Source organism: Brachycentrus maculatus, unplaced genomic scaffold (assembly GCF_059751285.1).
Source record: "Brachycentrus maculatus isolate JH-2025_06_01 unplaced genomic scaffold, ASM5975128v1 h1tg000012l, whole genome shotgun sequence".
Classification (NCBI taxonomy): domain Eukaryota; kingdom Metazoa; phylum Arthropoda; class Insecta; order Trichoptera; family Brachycentridae; genus Brachycentrus; species Brachycentrus maculatus.
Window position 1 is genome coordinate 825,866 of NW_028280766.1, and position 19,512 is coordinate 845,377.

Sequence of the window (19,512 nt, forward strand, 5' to 3'; positions counted from 1 at the left end):
ATGGCACGATCAGGTATGCCAAATACTTGAAAGTGGTCAGGTTAGGAGTCGTAACAATCGGCGGGTATGTATGAGGAGATGCATGAACGTGGAAGAGGCGAAGAATGTTTGCAAGGACAGAGTGGTGTGGCGCTTTATTCTCTCTGCCTTCCCCTGCGGGGAAGCGGCGTGATGGTTAGTTGAGTTAGTTAACTTTTTGTTTATTTGTTTTCGAATTATATAGCTTGTACATAAAAAAATAAAACAAATAGTTTGATTGACAATGATAACAGCCAAATAAATGATTCCACATTCATGTTATGAATACTGTTGAGCATTAAGATATTAAACAAGAGAAGAGAGGGTGGGTGTGTGTCCATTCGGCCTACAACTCTATGGTTCAGTTGATCATCTCAGTCTGATGGGTGTGTTTAGCAAACATACCACTCGCACTGCAGTGAAAGGATAATTTCATTAATGTCATAAAACCGTTTTATAAAAGCTAGACTTCATGTGTCTTGCTCTATGTTCGGGTTCTAAAAATGAACATTTTGAATTGCGTAAAAGCTGTGACCAAAATAAGTTAAAAATAAACAAAATAGTATTACTGCGTTATTTATTACATTCTGAGTATTTTTATATTAAAAATAAAGCAATGAACGATTATTTATTCTACCAGATACTGGATTATTCACCCTAAGGATGAAATATCAATATTTTAGGTAACTCAACTTGAGAGGAAATATCTATTGTTTACATATAAAGATCTATTGTTTACATTTGAGAAGATGGAAACCCGAGCATCCCAGGGTTTAAGGAAGCTTTTTATTGTGCAGAAACTATTTCATTTGTATGTGAGTTCCGAATCCTGGATTATAATCACATACATGAGAAACGCGAGAAAACATCCTTTTATTTTATATTATTTTTGACATCTCATCAAAGATGAAGAAGAATATGGAAGTCTGGGCATTTACGGGGCTGACGACCGTCATAGGCTGGTTTAAGTGATCACTTTACACACGTGTAACATTCACCAATTCTACCCATTTTTGACAACCACACTACTCAAATTCTTGGAAGTTCTGTATTATAGAACCAATTTAGAAACCTTGTTCTTGAATCACTAGAACTTCACTAGAGACATCTATTGGTGAGATGTAAAGAAGCTTTTTATTAAGCAGAAACTCTTATATTACTATGTGAGATCCGAATCCTAAATTATAATCACACACATGAGAAACGCCAGAAAATACCATTTTCATTTTTATTATTTAAGCTTATAATTTGACCAGACAATTTATTTACAACATTTTGAGTGTGTCCAAATACTTGTTCACAAAATCCTTTTATTTTAGTTTATAATTTGACCAGTTAATTTTTTAAAAACATTTTGGGTGTGTCAAAATACTTGGTGTGTGTTCGCGAACATGGATTATTTCTAATAAGAAGTAACTTTTTATCTTATTTTGAGATTATCTGGATTTTCGAAAAAGTTTTTGGACACACTTAAAATGTTGTAAAAAACTTACAATTAATTAATAGTTATTTTGTTATCTTCATAATATAAAATAATAATTCATAACTGTTTTATAGTCGGGACTCTCACTCACTACAGTGAAAATATCACTTTAAAATACTTATTATTACGTTATTTTTTACACTTTAAATTCCCATCTCTGAATTCGAGTGAGGGGATTCGATAAAAATAATCAAGGCCATGGTTATTGGGCAATAAATAATTCTGTTATTTGAAATGCGAGATTCGAACGCTTCGATTTTAAAACCGAATATTTCACATCAATAAATTAAATCTGCCACATAGCGCTGAAGGCTAAAGAATTACGAGCGTCACGTTTTATAAGGGATAAATAATATAAATGCTTCCGCAACTTAGCTGTTCAAAATAGAGATAAATTCATTTCCCAACAAATGAAATATTTACACCTGAGATAGTTTTCAAAGAAATATAATAATATTTTATTTAAATTATTGAAAATAATACTTAAATAATTTTTCTTCTTTTTCTTCATCTTGTTGAAGGCCTTGTGGCTTATTTATAAGAGGGATTGAATTATTATTATTTGTTTTAAGAGGGTTAGTCATGGTAGACGACTCCCGGGCAGACCACCAAAGAGATGGGTCGATAGCTGGGAATCGACGTCGCAGGAGGCTAATCCCTCTTAAAAGTTTTTAATAAAAATAATCGTGACGGACTTTATTTTTATATTTTCTTTGTTATTCTAAACAGGAACCACGTGATCAAAATAGGGACAACCAGAATCAATTTTTGAGGCTAGCGATTGAACATTAAAAGGGTAAACTGGGGCACAAGGATAAATATTTACTTTCCTACGGTTTAATAACAGACCTTTCACAGCAATGTCGTACCGATAATATAAGTACACAACATCCCATGTAGAATGGAAAGTCACAGTGAACATTTAAAATGGTTTTGAACATTATATTAAAATTTCAAAATAATTGTGTCAATTTTCTTAAATTATTATTTCTTCTTCATCTTCTTCTTTCCATGTTCACTCCCTAGGTGGAGCATATGGCCAACACGAGACGTCTCCAAGTCACTCTGTCACGCGCCATCTCCTTGGCTTCCTCCCAGGTCAGTCTGGCGTCTTGAAGTTCCGCTGAGTATAGTCGGTGAATGGTCGTGAGCGGTCATCCGGGGCGCCGGAATCCTCGGGGTTGGAAGAAGAGACACGAGGGGTTGATGCTCTCAGGTGGCATTCTAAGGACATGTCCCAACCATGTCCACCTTCTCCTTTTCAGGACTTCCAGTATGAGGGGCTGTTGAGTTCTTCTCCTCACATCGTCATTCCTGACAAATCATACCACTTTATACCCAGTATTCGCCTCAGGCACCTATTTTCAAAACTTGCTAGTTTCTTGCTTTGAGCTTTGGTGAGGTGCCACGACTCACATCCGTACAGCAACATTGTAAGGATGTTATTTACCTAAAAAATTGGGCGCAAATATATTAGTATTATAGATTTTTCAACATTTTGAGAATTTCACATTTTTTAATCTATTAAAAAAATGCGTGAGGTGAATAAGATTCAAGAAATAGTCGATTTTCTGTATTGTTCTCTTTGAATTTGTTGAAGGTTTTATTATTTCAAAATTATGATGTGGTTATGGTTAATATGGAATTTCATTAAATAAAATCTCTTTTATAAAATGAAATATTTGGTTCACCCAATGGTTTAAACTCAGATAAAACAATAATTAATAATATACTATTTCAAAATACGTCACCATTATTATCAATGTTTCCTTTTACAAAAAATGTTGTTCCTTAACCCCCCTCTCTATATTTATTAACCTATATATACACCTAAATATATTTTTATTCGTTAGTTTTAATTTGTACCAGAAGATGAAAACAACTGTCGTTTTCGAAACTAGTCGTAAATAAAAATAAAACTAGATAAAGTGGATTACTCAAGTGTTTAAGTTTAATAAAATAATCATGTCATTCCAAAAAGGAAATGCCGAATCAATAAATAACATTTTGAGTGTGTCCAAATACTTGGACATCTTCACATAGGTAAGGATCTTGCGTACATCCAAATAAAGCTTTCTGAAATTGACATAGATAGCTCTATTAAACTCACATGCACTGTGTCACGAGATAAATGACACATATAAGAGTTCCAAAAACTTTAGAATTTTGAGTTTATCAATTAGGGTAGAATGGTGTGTGTTGCACGTGTGTAAAGTCAGCGCTTAACAAGCCTATGAAAAGTCATAAGCCCTGTTAATACCCAGATTCCCATATTCTTCTTCATCTTTGTTGAGATGTCAAAAATGTATAAGAGTAGCATATCTAAAATTAGACAATGCATGTAACAATATTCAAAATGCGTAATTTTTTTTTCTTAGATTTCATCTAATGAGAAGGTTCAATGGAAATATCAATATGATTTTACGATGTTTATATGATGTGGTCATCGTTTATGGGTGGAATGGTGAATGTAAAATTATGTATTAAGTGATTATTAAACTAACTAATGACAGGAAATAAGACCTCATATTCAAAAGAATATTCTTTTGAATATATTTTCTTAAGAAAAAACACATTTTTTATAAAATCAAATGCATAATATTATTAATTTCCGCTTATAAGGTGAAACTTTAGCGATAAATGTTGAAACCAGAAAAATGTGGTTAGTTTGGTCTTTTTGTCAGAATATAAATGATAAAAGTTTTTGAATAATTCATTTATGTTTTATTCAGAAATAAATATTAAACTTATGCAAATCTAGGAGTTACATTTGATTCAACAATTTAACATTGTGACACTGAAAATATACGGACGTTATGGAATGAGGTGAAAACACACGAAAAAGTATTTTGAGGGAGAAAATCTGCTCAGCAGTACTTGACAAAAATACATATTTTTAATGTTGATATTGTAGAATACGTTAATTCCTACTTCATTCCTTTATTTACTTATAATCTGGACGGTAAACTTATCTAAACAAAATATTTATTTAAGTATGAAACCATTTCTACAATATCGCTTTATAAAAGCTTTTCCTTGTTTTATAAATATGCTTTTCATTATATACGAAGATGAAAAGAAAATAGCACTCTTTTTTACGAGCATATGATGTATCTAATGGAAAAGAAATTGAATTAAGCTAAGTGTCATTAGAACTGGGTGGAAGAATTTCTCAGATTATCGTTTTTAACGAACTTATTCATCTTGAAGCTAGACATGAATAGGTTGTATAATATTCATTAATTTTATTATTGACAAGCTGTATCCGGCCACGAGTAACTGTGGTTCACTAAGGTTAAATGGAAAAGAAAAAAAAAGAAAAACACTTATTTCTAATATGTTTAATTTCACAATTTCGCTTGCGGGTATATAATACTTAAGCCCTGTCAAAAAGCACGTTGAATACCATGAACGATGTTTAGTATTGCATTTGTGCTACTTTACTCAAGTGATGGCGCTGACATTGTGATCAAAAAGCTTATAAAAAATACATGGAAGTTAACTGTAAATAATTTCAGGAGATTAAAGATTTTGAACAAACTAAAAATGTTGTTTTGTGGGCAATAATTTGAATTTATCTTGAAAATAATGTACAATTTTTTTCAAACAGAGTATAATCAAACATCACAAAATGAACGTTTCGATAACCCCAAAATATTTAGAGGGTAAAATAAATTAATTTTATATCTATGACATGTAGCTTATGTGCTTCTTTTCCAAGTTTATTAAGAAATAAGTATTTTACACATTGACAAAAAAAACTCATTTTACTTTCGAGATAAAAGTAATTTTAATAATAATGCTAAAGTTTTGCAAGGTAGGTGCTAGGTATAAATAAATGTAGTCGAACCCTTATCAGAACTCTCGGGACTCTCAACCTTTTTATCCTAATTTCAATCTAATATTCTCATTTAATCAGAATCTTCTTTATCCACAAGAATTTTACGTGCCAAACATTATAAAAAATCCAGATAGCTTTGCTTATAAAGCGCTTATTTTACTAAAAGATCTTTTGAGTAAATGACAGGCGGAGAAGGTTGTTAATTAAGAATTGAAATTCTCCAAATGGAATGATATTTTTAACTTCAACAGACGGAATATCGGAGAAAAGGATGAAATTTTTAGTCGCAGAACTTTTGTTTTCTAGATACAAAGTTTAATTGTTCTTCTTTTTGAAAAATACGTAGGTATAATATTAAACTTTTATTTGTATTATATATTTTCTTTCTAACGTAAGTTTTCTTTAAAACATGCAATTATGTTTCACTGATTGCTTAAACTGTTTAATAAAGCAACGAAAACAAAAATTATCATCAAATTTATTTTATTCAATGGATATATATATATTTTTACGTTTGTGTAGAAATTATCAGTTTATAATATTTACAGCGATATTTGAAATAAAAAAAGATTAAAAACAGATGAGGAATTGTCTCAGATGATGCTGCTATGAGATAAATTTAAAAAATGCACCAAAGTTTTAACAACTGGACAAAGATAAGATTTATTCTGAATTATTTCAAAAATAATTTTTAGGTGATAGCATATTTTATTTTTAAATCTGTGATTGAAAATTTATAAAATGTTGGTAATTAATACGACGGATAACTGAAGAGAAAAATGTTTTTAATTTTTTTTTTGACATATCTTTGAACTAAAAATTTAACACAAATTTATTGTAAATACTTAAATTTTATTTAAAATTCAATGTTTACATATAAAATCGATATTTTATGGATGACAACATTCAAGCGTGTGCTTTCTTAAAAAGCATTGTGTTATAAGTAAAACCTTCTTTACTATCCGTATGCCACTCGATCAATTTTTGAGTGAAAAGCTGCCGAACAAAGGCATCCTACAACACAATATCCTGATATACATTTTTTCCCCAAAAAAATCTTTCGAAAGCGACGTACTTAGAATTTATCATTACCATATTTCAGACGGCTTAACATCATAATATAAACGACTTTAAATTCCCATTGTAAATCCAATTTCGTGTCACCATGTTTTATTGCGTCACCCTACGTATGCGTAAATTATTCAATTTGAAGAGAGAATAATAAATTATATTTTCATGAGCGTTGCTTTACATAAGTTTCTAAAAATGAGGCAAATTTCTATTGGTTTACTAATAAACTAGTTTAATAAATTTGCATAAAATATGTTGTTTTCTTTTAAAAATATACTTAATTATTAATATGAATCTTAAATATAATTGTTCATTTTATTGATTTTGTGTAAATTATAAAACATGTTAAATGTTTAGCGTTCTTAGAATCAATTCTTTGTCGTTTTTAGTCAATGTTTTTTCCTGATAGAAAGCAGAATCAATATTTGGAAGAGATTTTTTACATTTCGAAAAAAAGGGATCCTTAATTTTTTTATTCTCATTTGTTGTTGTGGTTAAAAGACATAATTTTTTACAGTTGCCTAGACTTCCACGTTCTTCTTCATCTTTGATGAGTTGTAAAAAAATAATAATTAAATTTAAAAGTTATTTGAAACGTCCGTCCATGCAGAATTCATTAATTTAATATTTTTGTAAGATTTCATTTGTATGAGTAAAAAATACTTTTGTGATGTTTATAATAAAATAATAGGTTTAGGACAATATCATAATAAGTGATTTTTATTCTCATAGATCAAAATAAAAAAAACGAATATCCGAAACGAGGAAATACGCAGAAGAACTCAAGTAGTGGATGCTACCCAACGAATAGGCACACTCAAGTGGCAATGGGCAGGACATATCTGTCGAAGAGACGACGGTCGATGGGGAAGAAAAGTATTGGAATGGCGCCCAAGAACTGGCAAACGAAGCATCGGCCGACCCCCTACAAGATGGACTGACGATATAAGAAGAATAGCGGGAGTGACCTGGATGCGAAAGGCGGAGGATCGAAGAAGATGGAGACTCATGCGGGAGGCCTACGTTCAACAGTGGACGGACACAGGCTGATGATGATGATGATGAGATCAAAATATAACTTTATCAAGAGTTTACGCCTGTTAAGCTTGACCTGAGTTTAGTTTGAAGACATGAAATGCTAAAATGATTTTTTTTAAACTTGGAATATTTCCTATTAAATGAGATTTTTAAACAAAAGTATTCTTCGAGGAGTAACTATAGCTTGAAATCATCAAAAATTAACTTATTTTTTCAAGGTAATATTTCAGTGGTGTGTCTTATTATACAATATTTCGACGTTCAGCCACCGTTGCATGGGCAATCATCGTGGTAAGGTGTGATAAGAAATTATATTTGTGAATTGTTGTTAATTAATATATGATTGATAATACAACAGCAATAAATAATACAATTAGCAACACATCGCTCTTGAGTGTGGCCAGCGCCGCAGTGTGACGGCTGCAAAGTCAGCACGTAGTAGTTTCGACACACCACGTCAAATTAACCCAGAAAAAGTTGGTATCGTACTGACTTTGAACATCTTGAAAGTGAAACATAATTTAATCGCATTTAAATTAATTTATTACACTCACAGCTATACACAAATTTAACTAACTTAACTCCACTAAGCCATTTAACTATGTGAAAGTGTTTTAATGCTTACAACTCCATTAGTTTATTATAACTTTATGTTAATATGTGGAATTTGTGGCAAAATGTACAAACATTTTGTCAACTATTTGGGAATTTCGTCTTTGAGTAACTAAATTTACAAAATACAATACTTCCCCCCTTTTCAACCGTTTCCAACCTCCGCACCTTGATACTCCCAGATTGTGTTTTTGCATTTATTTTTGTCAAATAGTCAGAGATTATAAAAGGATGAAACAATTTTAATAAACTATCTATAAATTATGGTACTTTTGGTGAAAACAGTTGACTCAAATATGATCAAAATGACTCAAATATATATCCGCATTTAATTAACTCACTATCCCAACTTTGCAATTTGGAAAAGTTTTCACATGTGGAATAACGTTAAATGGTCGTTTGCAAAGCAACACTGATTTAATTAACAAGTTTATTCCATGACATGGACGAAATGTTTGTTTAAGTGATTAAATTAAGAATTTTTCTCAAATGTGCATTTTTTACACCCTTCTGTGTATTTGCGTTATTTGTTTAAATTTTCATCGCAAATTTATCTGTTATTTAACGATATTTTTAATGCAAAAATGATAGTTTAAGTATAAATTTAAAAAAAATATATGAGTGTCACCAATATGTCTAAAAAATATTGTGCTAAATCCTTATTTTATTAATAATTTAACATTTAAAGCAACAACTTTACCGTCAGTATTACTTACAAAATGTTTGTAATGTAAGTTAAAAGCCACTGATGATATTATAGTTTACCGGTTTTAAGACATACCCGTCTCTTCGTCAGGACAATAACTACACAAACACGCAAACAACAGTAAACGTCACTACCATAGCACTGTTTACTCAAATACAGTTACATAAAATATAAATCACACTCGTTTTTCATCGACTCGAGGACCAAAATGCAAGAAGTCCAACAAAGATGGAAGACTTAAATAACAGTGCATGATAGGCTTCGGCCAGTGCATGTTGGTCTTTGGTTTGATCAAAAACGCAAGTAATTAATATTTTGTATAGTTGGATGAGTATGAAAAGTGCTACGGTAATCTTGTTTGCATGGTCGGTTATGATAAGTTATGCTCAAATTATATTTTGTAGTGGGAGAGGGATAACTTAATTTTAGACGGCATACAATATCGTCCATGTGACCTATTTTGTGACAAATTCGGCTGGTGGAATAAAGTGTATTATTTCTCATTAGATTTAAGTGGTGGTTTTATGATAAAAATATACGAAAACAATTTCTATCAAATCGTTTAAAATCCAAAAAATCCAGGGGTATCCATCTTACTACACTGTTTAATTGCACTTCCTCTGTAAGCACGAATTTTTCAAATGAAAATTCACAGCGAGTGTGTCTCTTTGGTAACATTCATTCATCACTACTGACGCTACTGACTTCAATTTAAATATCACCTGAATACAGAATTAAAATATACATGTAGGTACCTAGTTGCGGCGGAGGGCGGCCGTACTGTTGAATTGAGTACAAAAGTCTATGAAAAACCTTTTTTGGGCTGTTTTGAACTATTAATATTCATATGTTACATTTTACTTTATAAAATAGCAACTATTTAGATTTTTTCACTTTTTTTTGACCAGTGACCGAGCTTCGTCATTACCGACTTACTCATGTCAATAATTCAATTTTAATTTATTTTCAATATAAAAAAAAATGAAATTAAAAATCACGGCTTAATAAACTGGTCTTTTATAGATAAATTAATAAGATATAATTTTGTATTTTTATTATTTAAAATGCTATTAAACCACAAATCAGTATAAAACTTGAATACATTTATACGTGAATACATTTTTAGACTTTCATTAGTATTTTTCGAAAGATTGCGATTATAAGTTTATAGACACGATAAAATATTCAATATCTAGCTATATTTGTTTCAAAATGGAAGTAATATTTTATGAGTGCTGGGAAAGTAAATTGCCATAATAGAATTATACGCATATTAAGGATCTCTTATATGAAAGGGATGAGTAAAATATAACTTTCGTATCACGTTTTCCATTATTATTCTCATCGTTGTATGTATTCATATACATGTATTATATTAAAGTTTCCATAACACACACGGGAGAAAACGTCCAGACTGTAAATTGTCGTCCTACTAGCTGTCGCAACTGACGTTTTTCCAAAATTTTAATTAAGAAAACTTTTAATTAGACTGTCTAAGCGTAGATGTACAAAATAAGTATTCAACCTGTTACCATCTTGTAACAGATATTGAATATTTTAATTAAATTGTTTTAATTGAATTGATTTGATACACTGTCAGAGCACCCTGTCCGCCATGAGCATTGTGCAGTCAAGTAAGTGTTTCTGTCTCTTTCAACAAATTGCACTACCATTGCAGTCACTTTTTTTTAAAGCGTTTTTTTTTATAACAGGTATATAAAACATTCGCATATTAGCATGCAATGTTGTGTCAAATTTCCAAACAATCGTTAAATAGCTTTAAGAGAATAAAGCTTTTAAACAAATTAACAGTTAAATTGCCTCAACAGCTACACTAAAACAACAACATTTTCCAAAGTTTACTTAAAACGACAAGTTTCTAACGAAGAGTTAGCATGAGAGAGGTAACAAAACTCAATTTCCGAAAGCGTTAAAATAATCTTGTTTCGCCTTTTTTATGATTTCGCTTCGAAATACTGCTGTTAACGTGTTTGATTACAGTACTTCAAGTCTCGTGCTCAATCATCGAGAGTCATGATACTTATTGGGATTTTTGTTCCCTCAAACGTACGTTAATGTTATCCTGGACTGGCACGCAAAGTGCGGGATTAATCATCCTGTTTATATGTAAATTACGATCAAATGACATTACACCTATTGTATCTAATGTATTACTTTATGTATTATTTTAAGAAATAAAAAGACTTTGTTTTTTCACAAAATCATTCAAGATACTGCTCCAATGTTAGAGTTTCTCAAGGATGATTGTATACAAATTTTCATATATAATAAAGTAAGCGTCAGAACAATTAAGGGCTTAACGCAGTTAACAAGTTTCTCTTCGAGTTGCTTTTGTTTATTGCAAACGAAGATTGGGGAAATTTGAGACCTAATTTAAATAAAGACTAAAGATTGTACCACTTGCGAAACGATAAAGCTCACAATTACAATTTCCAAATTTGAAAATACGGCGATGTGACTATGGCCTGTATTATGGCGAATAAAGCTTCCTACCATTTTTGAGTAAACCTCACTTTGTTCGGTTGAATGGGCTGTGAATAATTTAAAAAGCTCGGAAGCTGATGTGAAAGCTTTTTTTAACTGCGAATATCCTCTTTCCAAACTAAATCGTAGTAGGATTATGAGTAATTAATTCAATTTCTCCCCAGGAACTACATTAAAACAAAGGAAGAAATACAGGAATTCATTTCAAAATTATAAAATACAATCGTTGTTGAAAACGAAATTGTATTATATTTTGTTCATGGCTTAAGAGTTTTCAAATAAAAAAAAATCGCATAAATGTTATTTTGAGTAAAACATATTTTACAACTCTTTTGAAGCGGAATAAAAATTTGTACTTATATATTGTTGACTAAATATTATTTAGAGTTCAGTTCAGTTTGAAACTCGCGAAATTTCACTACAATATTTGTCCATCATATGAACGTTTAATTTCATACATTTTCGGATCTTCATGTGAATTGATTCCTGTTGAATTGATTCAAAGTGCTGAAGCAAATTGAATTTAAAAAGATTTTTTGTTTTAAAGTAAAATTAAAACAAGTACCATACATCCTTAAGAATGTAAAATAATATCAGAATACCAAAGTGCAATACCAACAATTCCAAAAAAGTACATTAGATAATTCAATATTTCAATCACTATGCTACTTTACGAAAATATGATATGACTGAAATAATATTAGATGCCTTTTTCAGGCAGGATTCATTTTAATTTTTATTATACTGGATCCTGAATTACGTATAGTAAATAAAATTCTGTGTAAGTCCATATCTGAACGAATATAATAACGAATAGTTTGTAAGAAATGTGTTCATATCACGTTTTTTTGTCTGCTGAAAACTTTCAATCGTCGCACGCTGAAAATCTATCGTTATTCAGATTTTCAGCGTTCTGTTATAATATGGGTGGTAAAAACGTTTCGATCGCTAGTGCTGTTAGTCAGTTTATAGCAAAATAATAAAATTAATAAAAATGGTGACAATGCTTCGATATTATGATAAAAAAAATCCGTCGTGGAAACAATTTTAATTGTTCCGATATATTGTGAATACATCTAAATTTATATGCTTTTATTTAATGAAGCCAGTTGTAATAAAAATCTCTTAATTAATATACATATCAATTTTAGATGAAATTAAGTAATTGTTTAATATAAATCTAGTTTCACCCATTTATATTTTAATTTGCTGAGTCGTATGAGAAGCATTAATATATGTTAACAATTTTTTAATGGTTTTGTATTTATTTATTCTTTATATGGAAAATGTTCCATAAAAAATAAGATACGGTACTTTTGCCACTATGACTTCTGATAGTCGGAACACGAAAGGGCGTAAACATCAAGCGATACACACGAGTAAAATTAGTGTAATATGTTTTAATTGACATAAGTCAAAATATCAAAGTGGATTCCCTCTTAGCAAGACTAATAAATATTGAAAATGGAACGATGTGATATCACACCTTCATAATCTGTAATCATTTTTAAATTTCTATGTATATTGGAAAAGGTTTGTCGCATACATAAGTTTATCTCTATATTTGTTCGATTTTGTATATATTTTTTTTACCATGGTAAACTTTTTCTAAATGCTGTTAATCAAAAGGAAGCCTTGAACACTATTATTTTATTATTAGTATTATTATATATGCAATAACAAAGATATGAATGACTGGGAAGATGGTAAGTATTTGTTGGTTTGATCCGAAAATTTACATCTAGTAATTTTGTGTATTGCTAAAATTTATTTTGCCATACCTTAAAAGGTTACCTTGTTAGCCTTATATAGCCATGTTTTTACTGCAAAAATTGCCTACAACTGTAAAAACTCAGAAATTCTGGTGAATGTGTCTACTAGTCGACAGAACTGATAGTGACTAAGATATGGTGGTTTAAATTGCGTTACGTTTCTGCCGAAAAATACTACAGAGATTGTAAAATAGATATGAATAATAATTGACGCAAACGGCCTTTCTCATGTTGCTTTATTACTATTTTTTTAGTTACTAATCATTCAAAATACGTTTGAAGTAATCTCAAGTTAAATTTGCTAGGTTCGTACATTAAAATGTTCATAAAATTTTGCCTCGTTTTTTCATTTATTAAAAATTATATTTATTAATAAAAAAAATCAATACAAAAAATTGGGATAAATAAATCATACCTTTAATAGTCCAAATAATGTGACCATAAGCCAATGTATCATAAACAATTTTGCCTATCCTCACCTAATTGTGCTACGGGTATGATGATCAAATTGTAAACTAAACATGTTTAATTGATCATTAATTCTACTAAGGTCTAGAAGCTAAGGCCTCAACTCCGATATACAGAATACGTAAATAAAGAACCCTAAAGTGAGGGACATTACCGCTGCATAGTAAAGGATATGGATTCAGAATATTGATTAGGTAGAAAAATGTGTCATCATTTTATAAAAATATATTTATACTTCATACTCTTTTTGTATGCGTAAGCGACTTGTTATTAAAAATAGGAATCGTGTTTAAACTGATTCGAATCCTGAAATTCTGAATTAACGACATAAATTGCAGGACCACAAACCATTACAAATACAAGTTTTTAAACTTGACCCTTGGCAAAATAATGTTGATAAAATAAAATTTATTTCAAATTTACCTTCATTCCCCCAGTACGGAATTGAGGTCAAACGTAAATTGTTTTGTTTGTTGCTGTATGTGAAACGAAATTTAAAAAAATATATTCTAGTTTTATATCACAAGTTGCAACTGACAGTTAAACCTCTCTCTGCCAGTGTGGCACAAAGTTCAATTTATTTTTGTGTGAATGACGTATGGGAAAGACGTGAACTTCAAATTCCGTGACAATACGTCAATATCTTACGGTGACAGGTTTAATTTATCGTATCTTATAATCTCATAGATATATATGCAGCAGTTTTTCACGTGGTTATTTCATGTATTATTACTGACAATTATGTATTATTATTTTAAGCACCCTTCACCGATGTTAAATTTATTTTTGTGCATAATTTAGTTTTCAAATTGGTTCAAACATGAAAATGTTTTACCTTCAAGAGCCGTGTTTGCGTGTAGACACATGTGTACACCGTAATATCGATGTGAGTTGAGTAATTTGTTCCGCCAATTGATATTTTCCGTCGTTAAATCTAATGATGGCACTTTCACTAATGATAGGCTTGTGGATACAATTACATACTGCCTACCTTTGTACCGTATATCGTATCATTAGACATAAAAAACTTAATTTTTTTGTTGTTATAAAGAAAATTGTACATAATTTTGTGACTTTATTGAAAAATATCATAATATTTTTTTTTACATTAACGATTTTCAACTTATACTTTGAGTGCTCTTTTATATTTAAATCATGCTGTTATATTACGAATTTTAAACCATAACCATGACTTCAGATTTTGGTGCAAAATATCAATGTATGGTGATGTTTCGTAAGGTATTATTGTAAAAATAACGAATTCACCCTGAAAGAAACGAAATATTATTGAAGAATATAAAAAAACACATTCGAATGAATTTAACTTTAAAAAAATCAAGATTAATAAAGTAAAAAAAGATAGCGATAATTGAATGGACCTCTGAGATTCTTTGTTTTACAAGTGGATTATTCGATTGATGTTTTTTCTTAAATAGAGACTGTTTCGTTTTTAATTTTGAAATAGTCTTTAAGCCCGCATATCAGTATCGAGATTCAAAGAGTAGTTTATCTTTTCAACAATTTTGGCACAGTGTTCTTGACAAGTATTTGGGAAATAATTATACAAAAGCCTATTTGTAGAAATGATTTTCAATTTAAATCATCTGAAATTCGTAATCCTGTCTACGCGTTATTTTTAAGTTATCTCTGGTCAAGCATCTCTTTACTCCAGCCATTCACCCATGTAGCCCGAAGGCTCCATTAATCTAAATATCTGAAAGCAGAAATCCCCCCCCATATATTATTCATAGACCTTTGTCAAATAGACACCTAGCTTATTCAAAGGGCTCTGAATATCAAGGGACTTTTAGAGATTGAGGTGTGTTTTGTGATGATTTTGCAAGTAAAAGCCTATTGATAGTCAGGGGTTGTATTCACCCCTGTATCCATCAACAGGAATCTGTGAATACGAGGGAAAAGCAGTCAACACAGCAACAAGCAACCTTTTCAAATGAAGCTTTGTTTAGAGGGTAGGCTGAAACCCGGGGGAGTACCTAACTGAATTCCGTCGAAAGAAATACGCGAATTATCGGATGGCTGGAAACTAATGAACTTTGACGAAAAGCCGAGTGACAGCTAAAGAGTTTTTACAGTAATTGGAGAGGGTTAAATAATTCCCTTGAGGTACTCAGAATATTGTATAAGGATGACGTGGGTTTTGAATAGTCCCAAAAGGTTTTTATAATTGATATTGTATTCATACTCGCACCATCTGCGCTTGATAGGGGTTCAAGGCAATAATTAATTTCAAAATAACATTAAAGCAATAATTTCTAAAACGTAGAAATTAGTCACTTATTTGTTAGACATTAACAAAATTATAATTATAACATCACAAAATATGAATACACCATATCTAGAAGACAAATAATAAAAAAATCTTCTAAGTTAAATTATTAATAAAATTAAAATAAGTCATGAAATTTAATAAAAACATTTTAATAATAATATATATTAATAATAACATAATAAATAACATAATAAAGTTAAAGTTATAGTGATTACTTTACATACGTGCAACATTCACCAATTCTACCCATAATTGATAACCACACTACTTCATCTTTGTTGAGATGTCAAAAAATAATATGAAAAATAGCTCCTATAGTTGGAGATAATCTAGATTTGCGAACAAGTATTTGGACACACTCAAAATGTTTGCAAGCTGAATTTCATTGAAATGTGAAATCATTTGATAAAAATTAGAATGATAAAAATAAAAAATCAGAATGATTGTATTTTCACCAGTTGATGAAAACATATATCGATGAAAACAGTAGTTCTCGAAATAAGCCCTGTTTATATTAATAAACTCAAAAGTGGTTTCATAAAATTATTTTATTTTCATATTAAAACAATCAATTTTATAATGGTTATAGAAAACACTTCGTTTTTTACCACTTGAGTTTTATTATAGACTACATGTTTCAGAAGTTAAACTTCCATCATTCAGGTCTGTATAATAACTGTTATTATACAGACCTGAATGATGGAAGTTTAACTTCTGAAACATGTAGTCTATAATAAAACTCAAGTGGTAAAAAACGAAGTGTTTTCTTTAATCATTGTAACATGTCTTACCACAAGGTTAATGCCGAAACAATAAATAAAAAATCAATTTTATTGTAATTTTTTAAAAATAAATCTAAAAGTTATGAAGGAACTTCTTACTTCTTACAAACATACTTCTTTACTATAAAAATAAAATAGAATCCAAGAAAAAAAAATACATTTTATTTCCGGATTTCAAATACATGGAATATTTAACGCACTTTGTGAATAACCATATCATAACTTACGTAAATTTTATTTTATTTTCGTAAATGATGATAGTCCATAAAAAAATCTTTGATCTATGAAAATATGGTTCATTCGTTTTTTATTGTCTATTCAAAGCGCGATTTTTCCCATCTTTAAAACAGCTACCACTTTGCCATTATTTCTAGTATCATACATTATGTGACGATTTTACTCAAAATTTATACAATTTTTATGACCTCTTTATGTATGATGAAGGTATAAAAATATTTTATCGTAGTAATAAGTGTTCTCATTTATGATATGAATTTCAAAGACAATAAACCTCTTTAGTGTTATTTCACATCGATAAAAAGAATGTATGATAAGTACTGTATACTTATGTTAAGTTGTAAATATGAAATGAAAATCGATGGGTTTATTAAGTAGATGTAGAGTTTATAACGCGTAATGATGCTGGAATCACTTCTTCTTCATCTTGGTGTAGGTCTTATGGCCTGTTTTTAAGAGGGATTAGCCTCCTGCGATGTCGATTCCCAGCTATCGACCCATCTCTTTGGTGGTCTGCCCAGAAGTCGTCTACCATGGGGTTGGCCGTATAGTGCGATGTCGGGGAGTCTGGATGGTTCCACGCTGGAATTTAATCTACATAAATGAAAACTTTATTTGTTAGTTTAAAATCTTAAATCTTTTAAAGTTTTAAGTTTAAGAAAATATCATCAAAAATCAGGTCTTAGACTATTTAAAACAGTTATTATATTAGTTATATAGTTATAAAATAGGGTATGTGCTGTGTGTATGAGCGGGTATGTGTGAATAATTTCAAATAAATTGAAAAAAGTTTCATTAATATTTTTTTATTTCCTGGGTGTAATCGTGATGTCATTAATCAGCAAATAAATAGGCCACCATAGGTTAAACGAATTTGAAATTTCGGCAAATTAGTACCGAGGTGTAAAGTCTACCCGGATATAAAGTTCAACGTTTAACAACACACCCCATTATAGCGTGCGAATAAACACGCAACTGTTGGATAGAATTTGTTTACCGTTCCTCCCGACCGTCGAACGACAGTGTCACGTCGAATGCAAATATCAACTTAACCTTAAGCAAATATTTGCAGTTGCCAACAAAGAAAATGCCTTTACACATTACGTACAGTTTTTGGTAGGGTGTCTTTTGCAAAACACTCGATCACAATGGTTTTCAACTTCAAACCATATTTGCAGTGAAACTGATGTGTTTATTATATGTTTTTAATTATTTAAATACAAAGATATATTTAAACTAAAAAAAACATGACATGTTTTGTATTTTAAAGGCATTATTAAGTGGTACTCGTATAATAGTATAACACTTTTTTTTATTTATTTTACTTGATTATTTCAAATAAAACTTGTATGATACTCCTTATTGAGTTTTATTTCATTAAACAACAACAGATATTTTCATCAACAGGTGATTACTAAACTTGAACAGGTTTTTGTAATCATCTGTTGATGAAAGTATCTGTAGTTTTTGAAACTAGTCGCGTGTACTGAAAAAAAACTCAATACATCGTTTACTTTGTATAATACCACTTAAATATCTTCAAATAATCCAATAAAGCAAAAACGTACAAAAAACTAACATGGATGTTTGGAGTTACAAGATTGAATTTTTATTTATTATAAATTTGTTCAAAATGTAAAGTAATATCTAATTATATGAACTCATAGAATAAAATAACAAGTACGTAATTTTTTATCATGAATTTTATTTGACCAGCAACCGGGTTTCGTCGTAACCGATATCATTAGACTGGTGTGGAAACCCAGTTGCTGGTCAAATAAAATTCATGTAAAAAAAATTACATAGTTGTTATTTTATTCTATAAAATGCAGTTCTACCAATAAATGTCAGTACAAAAGCTAAATATATGAACTCAAATTAAAAAATAAAATCAATTCAATTAGTCGTTCTTTTATTAGAGTAAAAGAAATGTATCTAAAACAAAATCTTTTAAATAAATGTCGATTTGGAATATTTTAAAATTAACATTAAAAGTAATCCATTGTGAACTGGTTTTTAAACTCCACCTAATTGAATGGGAATTATTGGAATATAAAGTTCATGGATTCGCATCAAAAAAGCTTTTAATAAACATGTTATCGCTAGCACTTAGATGAGGTTAGCCAAATTACAATATTTTATATTTTTATGTAACTTTTTTTGGGAAATATGCTTGGTTGTGAATAATTAAGCATTATATTTTTTTTACAATTCGTTTTCTTTTTTTTTCAGGTCAGCACGCGTTGGGAAAACGTCCCTCGTCGCCAGATTTCTCGGCGCAAAGTTTGAAGATAGCTACACTCCAACTATAGAGGACTTTCACAGAAAGTTGTATAGAATAAGGGGAGAAATTTACCAGCTGGACTTACTGGACACTTCCGGAAACCACCCGTTTCCGGCCATGAGAAGGCTTAGTTTCCTAACTGGTAAGTTGTATTTATCATCTCTTATGCAAATTCACTCGTGACTTTCATTTCATTTTAAACGAACGATATTCAGTTTTTTATTAAATAAAAATATAAGATATTACAATGATTATTTAATATCGCTTTTAATCCGATATAATAAAAAGGAAAACTTTTGTTTTTATTATTTACAAAAATACTTCAATTTCACGCTACTCCAATGACCCTAGCGGCTTAAAATTAGAAATATGTATCAAATTGTGGTAGAGTGAGTTCGAACCGAG

At 30.1% G+C, this 19,512-nt stretch overlaps 1 protein-coding gene across 1 annotated transcript in view; it reads left to right on the forward strand.

Annotated features, from left to right (window-relative positions):
- LOC148313426 (GTP-binding protein Rhes) overlaps positions 1-19,512 on the forward strand; it is a 43,389-nt gene that overhangs the window by 13,776 nt on the left and 10,101 nt on the right. Inside the window, exon 2 of the mRNA XM_088263370.1 lies at positions 19,056-19,249. Within this exon, the coding sequence (XP_088119496.1) occupies positions 19,056-19,249 (194 nt within the window). The remainder of the gene's footprint in view (positions 1-19,055; positions 19,250-19,512) is intronic.